Here is a 12390-nt window from a genome sequence, read left to right on the forward strand (position 1 = left end):
AAAAATATTATTGATAAACAATTTTCGCCTAGTAAAACTTACAAGTAAACCAAATATAGAGATGGCGACTAAGGTTGTTGTTTCCATTATTATATAATTTCAATATCACAATGAGTTTATGATAAGATTGTTTATCTACAGCGGAATGATATATAAAGTCAACAGATCTCACTGAATACAAAATAAGATTTATGGCTACACAAACCGTTGAGAGAAACAATGAGACCCTAAAGTCAAGGAATGAATCCTATATTTATTTTATTTTTTAAATATTATTGATAAACCATATAAAACAATAATGAAGAAACATAAAAAAAAGGGGCATATGTGTATACTAGTTTTGAATGTTACTAATTTTATGTGTTCAAATGTAAATTTATGATTTTTAAGAAGGGTAAGTTATTGTCACTTTAAAATGAATTATTTTGGTCACTTTAAACTTTTTCTTAATTTAGTTATCCTAAATAAGATAATTGTGTGAGTTAGTCATTGCTATTAAAATTTTTGTTTGCTTTTAATGAATTATTGACGCAGCATTTTGAGTGATTGACACGTGACATCTTTTTGTTAACTTTTGACTAAATTTTAGGATTCTCCTTATAATTAGTCTAAAACTTTAGTTAAAAGTCAATAAAAAAGTACTACATGTCATTCATTGAGCTAATGTGCCATGTAGTAATTTGTTAAAAGAAAACGAAAATGTTAAGAACGGTAAATAATTCGCACAATCATCTTATTTAAATTTTATAGAGTGATCACTAAACTTTAGTCAAAAGTCAATAAAAAAATATCACATATCAGTCAATCAATGAGCTAATGTGCCATGTAGCAATCTGTTAAAAATAGATAAAAATGTTATCAACAACAAATAATTCGTACAATTATATTATTTAAAGTGATTAAATTAAAAAAAAAGTTAAAATAACTAAAATAAAATAAATCTATTTTAGAGTAAAAAAAATTGTAATTTACCATTTGAAATATATATTTAATGAAAATATCTTAAAAGCCACAACAAGTGACACAGAACTTGTCGGACCAAAATAAAAAAACCCTTAAATCTCGTAAACAGGCCGACGCCGACGCCGACGCCGACGCGGCTCAGGCGCTCACTCACCTACAGCATCTCCCTTGAAGTAGTAGTCCCACAATTTATATATTCTAATTGCATTTCATTTGTGATTTCTGCGGATTTCGATTCCAACGATATATATAATAAACATTTCGAGGTCTATATATATATATATAAGAACAGATCGTTGACTATGAGCTCAGACACATGCGGCGGAGGGTCGCCGGCGCAGGGATCTAATGAGAAAGGTAGCTCGACATCGTCGGTGGACAAGCAAAGGGATAAGGCGAGGGTGAGTAGGACTTCGCTGATCCTATGGCATGCTCATCAGAACGATGCCGCCGCTGTCCGTAAGCTTCTCGAGGAGGATCGCTCTTTGGTTCAGGCTAGGGACTATGACAACCGTACTCCTCTCCACGTTGCTTCGCTCCACGGTTGGATCGACGTTGCCAAGTGCCTCATCGATTATGGCGCCGATGTCAACGCCCAAGATCGCTGGAAGAATACGGTGCTACTTCTACTTTTCGTTTTTTGTCTCATTTTATCTGTTTTTAGGTTTTTACCGTTTCCATGGTCTTCTTTTTCCGGATTTAATTTAAAAGTTCCTTTTCCCGATAATTGTAGCCTTTAGCTGATGCTGAAGGAGCTAAGAAGCATGATATGATTGAGTTATTGAAATCACATGGAGGATTATCTTATGTAAGTCAGCTTTTTTATTTTTTATTTTTCATTTCTCGAGTATTTTGTTAGTTATTTTCCTCCAATATTTAGTCTAATTTTAGAGTTCTTGAGATGTCTGTTCTTCGATTTGCATTCCTTCGTTGAGACAAGCCTTAACAGTATGGTGATGAATGATTAGTTTCTGAAAATACCACTTTTAGTATATTATTTAGTCCAAGGAACGAGTCAAAATTTTAGATATTCAGACTTACTTGAAATTTTGGATGGCGTTTAACTTTCCAACAGCTTTCCCTAGTTTCTATTAATCCATCTTTAAGATATTCTTTGTTTGAATGTCAAAAAGACATCCTTACTGTCGTTCATTTGAAGTTTGCTGACCTTGTCTAAGGTATATCATAATGATGGCTGTTTGTTCACAATGTTATGTGATGTTTAAACTTTACAGTACCTATGAACAATTTCCTTAAGACTACGATGCACACTGGTTTTGGTTCTTAATTCTTGTTTGTTATCCCATTTTATCTGATTATACTGGAGCTGGTTAAACAAGTTCAATTGATTAAACACTTCTAGACCTTGTTAGGTTTGCATTTTAACTGCTTTTATGGGCTGAAGTTGAACTTTTAATTATTGCAGGGCCAAAATGGAAGCCATTTTGAATCAAAGCCTGTTCCACCCCCTCTACCAAACAAGTGTGACTGGGAAATTGACCCTTCTGAGCTGGACTTCTCAAATTCAAATATCATAGGGAAGGTGTGCTTTCAATTTCTTAATGTTACTAATTTTCAGAGCTGCACTTGCTTGCCATGCATGCAAACTTTTTAAAGTGCAAAACCATATTGAGAAAATTTTTTGCTTCAATTGTTGCTTGATGTACCTGTCTTGATTTTAGTCTTTGCTTGATAAGAAGGATGGAATTTTTTATCCAACGTTTAGGTTCATAACCACCTTCCACCATTTAGCTTAACCATTGAATTAAAAATTATTTCTTCCTCTTTCTGATGATCCCAACCAAGCAAAGCCTTAATTCACTTATTGTGAATAGGATCCAGTGTCTTCTATTGTTTTGTTTGGAAGTGCTTGTAATTGTTAATCAAATCAGAGAGTGCTGCTTATCAGGGGTTTAGATGCGTGGTGTTTTCCAAAATAGTGTAATAAAGATTCTCTTATGACTAGCATTATGATAATCACCACTTTGGCAAGATTGTAATCATTTGATGGAACGGAGATTTAATCCGTCTGAATTTAATAGTCATCATTGACAATTACATCAACATCGGCCCTAATCAGGACATGTTCTTTGGAAGTATGATCCGATCTCTCTGTATTTGGAGATGACTGAATGTACAGATCCTTTTCTGCTTGCTTGAAAAGTTAGAAAGGTTGGTTATAATTAAATTGGTATTTCAGAATATGCTTCTGTGGGCGAACCTAAGTTTGAATTAGCTGTCAAACGACTTTATGGGTTTTCATTGTTAGTGTGTCCCTTTGATGTGTAAGTTCCATCTGGCTGTTCGGAACTTGAATTTATATACGAGCTGCTAATATTCTGGGCATCAGCAGTTCAACATGCAAGTAACTTGATTCATCTTCCTTGTGTTATCCGGTATATGTGCTTTCACTGACTAATCTCATACTGCCAGGGTTCATTTGGTGAAATTTTAAAAGCCAGTTGGCGAGGAACACCTGTAGCTGTCAAACGCATTCTTCCGTCACTTTCAGATGACAGATTAGTGATGTAAGGCCTCTATGTTTTGAATATATATATTGTTAGCATCGAGGCCCTTTCCCATGAATGTTTGCTTTCTTTGTTGTGTGCCATATGCTCAAAATTATGTTCTCATTGACAATGAATAGTGACTGAAGGAAAATATAAAATTGACATGATTTATCCAAGAAGGCATGAAACATTTTCTTTGATGGCTCATAGTTCATGTCTCTCCTTGGTGTAATTTGGTTAAAATTTTGAAGTTGCTTCCACATGTCATAGGGTTAATCTGACACTTGTCATAGCTATGATTAATTTCTTCTCAATCTTGTTTTTTATTGTACTAAGAATGCAATTCTTGTGTGGGTTCTGCTGTTCTGATTCAGTCAGGATTTCCGGCATGAAGTGAAGTTGCTTGTAAAGCTCCGCCATCCTAATATTGTTCAATTCCTCGGAGCTGTCACTGACAGGAAGCCTCTTATGTTAATTACTGAGTATTTAAGAGGGGTATGTTAATGCACATATGTTGTTTTCCCTGATAGTTTAGTTCTATCTGTAGAATATTTTATTAGAAATCTTAAATTTTACTTTAATTACTTATTATTATGTGCTATTACAGGGTGATCTTCATCAGCATCTCAAGGAAAAGGGTGCACTTCATCCATCAACTGCCATCAACTTTGCTTTGGACATTGCTAGGTATATGAGAATTCTTCTATTCTAAGTTGTATTGCCGGTGTTGCACTCCATGTCATGTTCATGGTATCCAAGTAAAACTTGGTGAAAAAGAGCATACAATAAATCACGTTTTCTTAATTAGGATAAAATCATTAATTTTCTTTGGTTTTGAACAACTTCTGTTGCTTCTGACAAGGAGCTACTCTGCAGAATATGTATTAGCTACATGACTGCATTGAATTTTCTCTCGTATGTATGCTATTTTGCTAATCTGGATTTTATAAATTTTGTTGCCAGGGGTATGGCTTATCTTCACACTGAGCCAAATGTGATTATTCATCGGGACCTAAAACCGAGGTGAGTCAGTTGCTATTTCAGTTTTGCTGTGCAAAGGATCCTGTTTTTGTTCTTATTGTTTCAAGGCTCTATGCATTTACATTGAATGCACGCATATGTTGTATAAATTACTTTCTTGAATTTTGAATGTTTAATGCACTTCTTTTAATATCTGAAAACACTAAATATTTTCTGATTTATCTGGTCGATGACTTTTCTTTTTTGCTTCAATGATTGAAAATTTTGAATTACATCGACTTTTTCATGTTAAAATTCATTTCTTTTTATCAGGAATGTGCTTTTAGTCAACTCTAGTGCAGACCATTTGAAAGTCGGAGACTTTGGACTGAGCAAGCTCATCAAAGTTCAAAATTCTCATGATGTCTACAAAATGACTGGCGAGACAGGGAGTTGTGAGTGTCACTTATAGATTTCCTTTGGATAAAATATGATCCTCAGATTCTTACTTTCTTTTACATTACCTGGAATTGGAATAGATCGTTATATGGCTCCTGAAGTTTTCAAGCACCGGAAATATGATAAAAAGGTTGATGTTTTCTCCTTCGCAATGATACTTTATCAGGTAGTCTTACTCCTCACTTGTGATGAAGTTGATCATGAAGTATTTTTGAGAATACTTCTAATAATGCATGTTATTTTTACTTGGACTAGATGCTTGAAGGAGATCCACCTTTGTCAAATTATGAACCTTATGAAGCAGCTAAGTATGTTGCAGACGGACACCGTCCTATTTTTCGGTCAAAATCATACCTCCCTGAACTAAGAGAGTAAGCCATCCATACAATTTTCTACTTCACTAAAAACTTTTTGCAGTTTGTCTACATGTTCATGTTCCAACCATAACTCGAGTTTTAAAACAATAAGTTGGTTAATATAAACTATCATGTCTGCATGAAGATCTGCATATTGCTACTATTTATTTATTACTAATTAGCATCTTGACAGCTACCACACATTGAAGTACTTGTGTTTGACGCACACCCGAGCATAGATATAGGGATATGACTCAACTCTAAGAAAAATGAGCATATCTGTGTCAAACATACCTTTCGCCCTTTGTTTCAAAGATGTTTAGTGATATCTTTTCTTATTGTTTTCTTTTTTCTTGAATCTTTCTTAGCTTAACAAGCCAGTGTTGGGCTGCTGACATGAACCAAAGACCTTCATTCTTGGATATTCTCAAGAGGCTGGAAAAGATCAAGGAAAATGTACCTTGAGATCATCCTTGGAATATATTCAGCACATGACATTGGAAGATTCCATGAAACTAATGCGGAGGGTATACATCTCCTTTCCTCCGCCCACATCCCGCTTGGCCATTCCTGCAGATGGTATTGTGAATGCACTCAGTAAGTAGCTTTGTGATGATAGATTTTTCCGTGACCGGATTTCATCTATTTGTTCCTGAATTCAACCATGAACTAGGTGTGTCTTTATTTCGACTATTACTTCTCACATGGATTGGAATTATATAAAAATGTTTACTCATCTTGCAGAGATTTATTTTTCAACCTTCAATTGTAATTCCTTATAATCAATATTGATTATAAGAAGTAATAATAGACAATAAAATCCCACGTTGTATTGTCTGTATGAAAATTGTTGGACAAAGCAAATTCTAATTGCATAAAGTTAGTTATATATGTAAGTATTTTTTATATATATATTTTGCACTTAATTAATTATACTCACTTGATAAAGGTTTGTATATTAGGGATAAGAACACTTCGATAAAGATGCCTAAATTTTAGGATCTTATTCAGCGGGCATACCATCCATCATCCATGTTAGGACTCAGTTGGCCTAAATGTAGCTTTGATCTTTGGGTGTCTGATACTGTATGTGTTAGATGCGAGCATGTTCAATATTTTTAGGGTATTTTCCTCCATTGTAGGAGCTTGTTTAGCAAGCATCCCATGTGACTTAATACTCATTTTGGCATAGATATATTTGTGCCACTTGTATTCGAGTGTGAGTGTTAAAAACACAAATGTATATCTCTAATATAGGGTATATACAACTTTTTAACTTTTGTTTTTCAGAGGAAAAAAACCCGAAGAGAATATAAGGTTTAAGAATTATTGACCAACAAAATATAAGAAAGGTACGGTTACTGTCGTTTGCGGAAATAACTTCTATTTGATTTCATTTTAGAGAGCAGTCAGAATGATAAACATTCTCTGTTATGAAGAATTTCTACAAATAACTATTAAGCACGTTAGAACTTTTTAGTTTTTTAGGCATAATTATTTATTTGGGCTTTTCATTTTTTTTCGTTTTAAAATAGATAGAAAAATTAACATTTGTTAATTTTGTTGATATTGCATCCACATGGGTTATCACGTGGATGACATATCAAGATTTAATTAATTTTTAAAATTTTAAAATTTTAAAAAATATATTGTTTTAAATAATTAAAAAGCATTAAAATTATTTTAAAATTAAAAAGTTAATCTTTTTAAATTTAAAAATTAATTAAAAGTGATGTGTCATCTACTTGGCAATCCAAGTGTATGGCACATTAACAAAGTTAACAAACGATAATTTTTCCATCTATTTTGGGATAATTTGACAAAAATACAAATTTACGAGTTAAAAGGGACAAAAATTAAATTGAATAGTAAAAAATCATCATACCTAAATTTTAAAAATTATATAATTCATAAAATGTATTTTTAAAATATTAAACGATTCTATTACTCATAAGTGTTAAGGTTAGCGTAACTGATTTAAATGATGAAAATCCTTTCTAAAATTGTTCGATCATTGGTTCTCTCTAAATTTTGTAAGCATTAATCAATAAGGGTTATGTTATTTTGAGTTTGAATTCAGCACTCATCAGCAACTAAATCACTCGTGTCTTTTTAAATTTTCACTATTTCAATATTTACCTCTCAAAAACACATTAAACTCTTCCTACTATTTTAAAATTTTATATAATACCTTCTAATCATATAATTGTTTGTGTTGTTTTGGTACAATTATCATTCAAACCGAAATTATTTTTAAGATAAATAAACACTCAATCAATAAGTCACAATTTAAGGGTTTTGTATTTTAAAATTATTTATAAAAATCGATAATGTTATTTTTATTTTTAATATGCAATAATATGTATTTTTAATGTTATATATTATTTTATTTCCATCATTGAGATGTTATATGTATTAGTGAATTATTAAGTTGAAATTATATTTTGGTCACTCAATTTTTAAAATTACACAATAGCTACTATCGTTATCAATTTGTTACATTTTGATCATTTGTCTATTAACTTCTATTACCCCTTAATGTAATGATGACATGATATGTTAACTCAATGCGTTTATAATTAATTTGATCCCTAAACTATTGTGAAATTCATTGTAGATATTTTTCAGAGACCATCACATCTAAAAATAACACAAATTTTAACTTATTCTCACTATACCTAAAGTTGCAATTGTCATTGTAGGTGCCTTTTACATATTTATCAATTTCCTATCACAAACAAGCCAACTCCTTTATATAGAATGGTCCAAATTATGAATGCTCCATTTGTTAAAATATCAAATACAAGTAGCATTATCACTTGTTATTAAAATTATAAGTTCTATCGAATAATATATTAAGCTTATAAGAAGAAATGCGTGTGAAGCGCCAAATTTTTTTGGCATTAGTGCTTCTCCAATCAGCCACATAATGTAGACTCTATCGCTGATAGTAATAGTTAATTCTCTCTGTATGGGAACTCTTTGAAAAAGTAAACAGTTAGTCATGAAATGTGTTTCATTCCCATGAATGAAGACCAAACCCCCGGTTACATTATTAAGGGACAAAGTGAGTTACCACCATGCCATACCTCATCGTTGCGAATTAACTCTCTAACCATGTAAATTTCACTTGCTTTGTAAGACCCCTAACCCGTATCCATCGTCGGATCAAGGTTACGGAGCATTATCGAAATTTACAGAACAAATACAGTTAATTCATAACATTTACTATTCATATTCAAAATTATACATAATCAATTGTATTGTCCCTCAAATGGACCTTCAAGGCCCAAATTATGCATTAGAAACAAGTCGGGACTAAACTTAGAACTCAAGGAATTTTTTGCGAAATTTCAAAATTTTCCGTATGTGCAGGGGACACACACCCGTTTGGCCAGGCCATGTGGCTTACATGGCCAAGTGACACACCCGTGTTCAAGAAACTCATATAACGAGAAGCTTATTTGGGCTTTATAACGGGAAGCTTATAAGAGCCATATTCAGGAAACTCATGCGAGCCAATATCGAATAGCTCTGATGAGCCATTAACAGGAAGCTCCAGATAGCTTCATATCGGGAAGTTCAAGCAAGCCTTATCGGGAAGCTCACAAAGAGCCAATTAACGAGAAGCTCACAAAGTGCCATATTCGGGAAGTTCATAAGAGTTGTGCTGTGTCCACAACACATGTAGGATCACAACCAATCGGAATGCTCTGAAGAGTTATTAATGGGAAGCTCGCAAGAACCATATAACTGAAACTCGAGAGGGCTAATAATAGGATGCTCTTTCGAGCCGTGGTGTGTCCGCAACATATGCAGGACTACAACCAATACGGGAAACTTGTATCCATTGATTTTCATTTGTTCAAACGAGACTTAACATTTATCGAGCATTTTCGGATATTTAATCAATTTCATATACATGGAAATTATACAAGTTTTCATATATAACATTTAATTCAAACATAAAAATGTACACAATTTAGTTACACGAACTTACTGTTGGATCGTCGGCACCCCTACGGCGCAGCGGAAAAATTTAATAATCGGTGACCCTAACCACGGATCCATGTGTGAGGAACGAATCGGGGTGAAAAGGGTTACGAAATTACCTAATGTTTGTTCTGAGTAGACAACAACTTCTCAACAATGTGTAGTCTGATCTACAATCGAACCAAGTCGCAATTTATCGAGACTCCGACCTCTACGTAATCCACCCAGTTGACTACGAACGGAAGAAATCCCCAAAACGGTTTTGAAAGTAATTTTTCTTTGACGGCTGCTAGACACAAAACAAAGAAAAACGAGATTCTTATATCCTGTTATTTTAGGGTTTTTAGGATTTAAATAAATATAATAATATTTTAAACCGAAAATTATAATTACATTAATTATAATATAATTTCGGTAAACCATATATTTATTTGAATTCATATGCTAACCAAATTCATGTCCTCATTATGCGTACAACAAACTTGTACATAATGTGTTGGAAATTTGATTACCGAATTAAATTAATTCTATAATTAATTTAATTCAAGCAAAACCCAAAAATAATACCAACTATGGTTTATTCCGTTCATTTCAACTATAGGGTGTGACCCTGTACGTTCCTGTAACGTTAATAGTAATAATAGAACGATTCCAATGTTACAAACAATGAGTGGCATCTAGCAATGCATCATTGCTACCTAAGTCAAAAGAGATCATGATTCGACATAACCTTTTTTTTTATGATTAACCTTTTATGCAATAATTCTTAAGTCCTTTATCTCTGGATTGGACACAAGTCATGGAATAGTCACACTTGTATAGTCCATTCCATGTTCCTTGATACCTTAAGCAGACTACAATATACAAATAAGTATGGCATCTCATATCAACTTATTTGAGCATGGCCATGCATTTCTAGTCTCACTTAATCAAGTGGCCTAAGATATTACTCCCATAATGTAGGAGGGACTTATTCTATATCGACCAACCATATCCCTCTACATTGATTGTGGTATATCCAACATCAGCCTTTATAGAACAACCAGTTACGGTGTACGTTTGACTGTATCAAAATATACTACTCACGATGTTGGGATTATGATGATCTCAAAGTCTGTGGATCATATACATATTAATCACGATGAGTAATGTCGTGACAATTACATAATAATCCATGAAACATACTCATAATGGGTCAATCCAATATGTTGTTCTCTAACACACATATTCATGCATCGATTCTGACATTCCATATCAATGATAACTCTTTATCATCAATCAACTACATGTTAGTCTTAATGCATTATCGTTTTCCTATCTAACAATAATACTTGACTAAGGATCTTTTAAGAATAATCATATTATTCTTAGGACATTATTATAAAACAGTTTATTTATACACACAGAAAAGGAACTGAAATAATAATGGTAACGCCTTATATTAATAAACATGATAAATCAAGTATGTTATTACAACCATCCCATGATTGATCTTTGGGCATACTCTAACACTTACCTCGACACTTGTTCGTATACGAAAATATACTAATCCGATACTTTTTGTTTTTCTCGATCCAATTCCATACTAGATCTATCCGGATCTATACGAGTAAATTTAACTCAATTTAATACAATTCATAGTTTAGGCAAAAGTATCATTTTGCCCCTATACTTTTAATTAATTCCAATTTCGTCCCTAGGCTCGGAAAATGAAATTCATGCAATTTAATCCCTTTTTCCAAGCCTAGCCGAATTTTTCATATAACAATATCAGTCCATGAATTTCACAAAAATCAGAAATTTTCTGTGAATTTTACATCTTTTCGATTTAGTCCATAAGTCACAATTTCATGAAAATTTCCTTTACAAAAGTTGTTTATCTATCAACAACCTTTCATTTTCAACCATAAATTTCAAAATTTCAGCATACTCATCCTTGGAAAAATTTAAATACTTTGTTAGCTTTGCAAATTAATCCCCAAAATAGCTAAATTAGGTTATTACGATCTTGGAAATATAAAAATTACTAAAAACGGGACATGAATGCTTACCCAATTAAACTTGCTTGGATTCTTTTCTCTTAGCTAGGGTTTCCATGAAAATAATTTGGGGAAGATGATGAAATAAAATGATATTTTATCTTTTAATTAATTATCATCTTTTATTATTTCCACTTTTCAATTTAGTCCTTTTTTTTCTTAAATTTCCATGGATGAATCATCATAATTATCTACTAACTTCTGTTAATGGTCTATTTGCCTTTTAAGGACCTCAAATTTTGAATTTTATAGCTATTTAATCCCTCTAGATATTAGAATTTAACTTTTGCACTTTATGCAATTTGGTCCTTTCTAGCAATTAAACTTGAAATCGGTAAGATTTTCTTAACGAAATTTTCATACGTCATTCCTATCATAATGCAAACCATGCAATACTATTAAAATAATTTTTCTTTTTGACTCGGATTTGTGGTCCCGAAACTACTGTTCCGATTTCACTGAAAACAGGCTGTTACATGCTTCCTATCCACATTAACCTTGTTTGTGAGGTATGTGCTAACAACCTAATGAGTAAGTTCAGAATCTCAACATCACTACTTCTAATTACCTCATTATTGTGAGTTGAAAGGTTTGTTAGTAGAACTATATCTTTCAACGTCATTATGGCTTCACTGCATGAAAAATGGAAAGTATGAGCCTTACATTTCTATCATTCAACAATAACATGAACAAACTTTAGCACTAAGTTGAAACCACTCATTTGACTAACTATATAAACACCATCATGTTGGACTCTTTTTTTCACAATGCTAGAATATTCACACTTAATTTGTTGTTGTAACTTCAGTTACATGTTTTTCTAGCGATCTATTGTAAAGAAGAGGCCAATATAAATTTTTGAATTTCGAGTTTAGAAAAGAATGGAGGAAATGAGAAGGTAGAAAATAAAAATGGAGTGAGATAAACGGTTTAAAGTTAATGTTATTGTTTTAAAGGAATTAATTGGATCATTTAAAAAGAATAAAATATTTAAATTAACCTCGAAATTAGACTTAAAAGGATTGGTTAATAATAATAAAAATTGGATGAAGTTATTTCTCCCGTGAGTCTGCATGATGAGGCTGGATTCAGACAATAAATCATTTTATT

At 32.5% G+C, this 12390-nt stretch overlaps 1 protein-coding gene across 1 annotated transcript; it reads left to right on the top strand.

Annotated features, from left to right (window-relative positions):
• Window positions 1-1007: 1007 nt before the first annotated feature.
• Window positions 1008-6139, top strand: LOC105764493 (integrin-linked protein kinase 1). The gene is made up of 11 exons (XM_052625533.1): window positions 1008-1580; window positions 1697-1771; window positions 2390-2506; window positions 3397-3491; window positions 3848-3968; window positions 4081-4160; window positions 4437-4496; window positions 4767-4888; window positions 4973-5058; window positions 5148-5263; window positions 5617-6139. The coding sequence occupies exons 1-11, from the start codon at window positions 1266-1268 to the stop codon at window positions 5711-5713; spliced, it is 1284 nt and encodes a 427-aa protein (XP_052481493.1). The 5' UTR covers window positions 1008-1265; the 3' UTR covers window positions 5714-6139.
• Window positions 6140-12390: the final 6251 nt, after the last annotated feature.

This window comes from Gossypium raimondii, chromosome 12 (assembly GCF_025698545.1).
Source record: "Gossypium raimondii isolate GPD5lz chromosome 12, ASM2569854v1, whole genome shotgun sequence".
NCBI lineage: Eukaryota > Viridiplantae > Streptophyta > Magnoliopsida > Malvales > Malvaceae > Gossypium > Gossypium raimondii.

Excerpts from the sequence above, each read along its gene's own strand:
- LOC105764493 (XM_052625533.1), top strand. The coding sequence starts at position 1,266 with ATGAGCTCAGACACATGCGGCGGAGGGTCGCCGGCGCAGGGATCTAAT. Across the intron at positions 3,969-4,080 it reads TTACTGAGTATTTAAGAGGG|GGTGATCTTCATCAGCATCT; the intron begins GTATGTTAATGC and ends GTGCTATTACAG. Across the intron at positions 5,059-5,147 it reads TCGCAATGATACTTTATCAG|ATGCTTGAAGGAGATCCACC; the intron begins GTAGTCTTACTC and ends TACTTGGACTAG.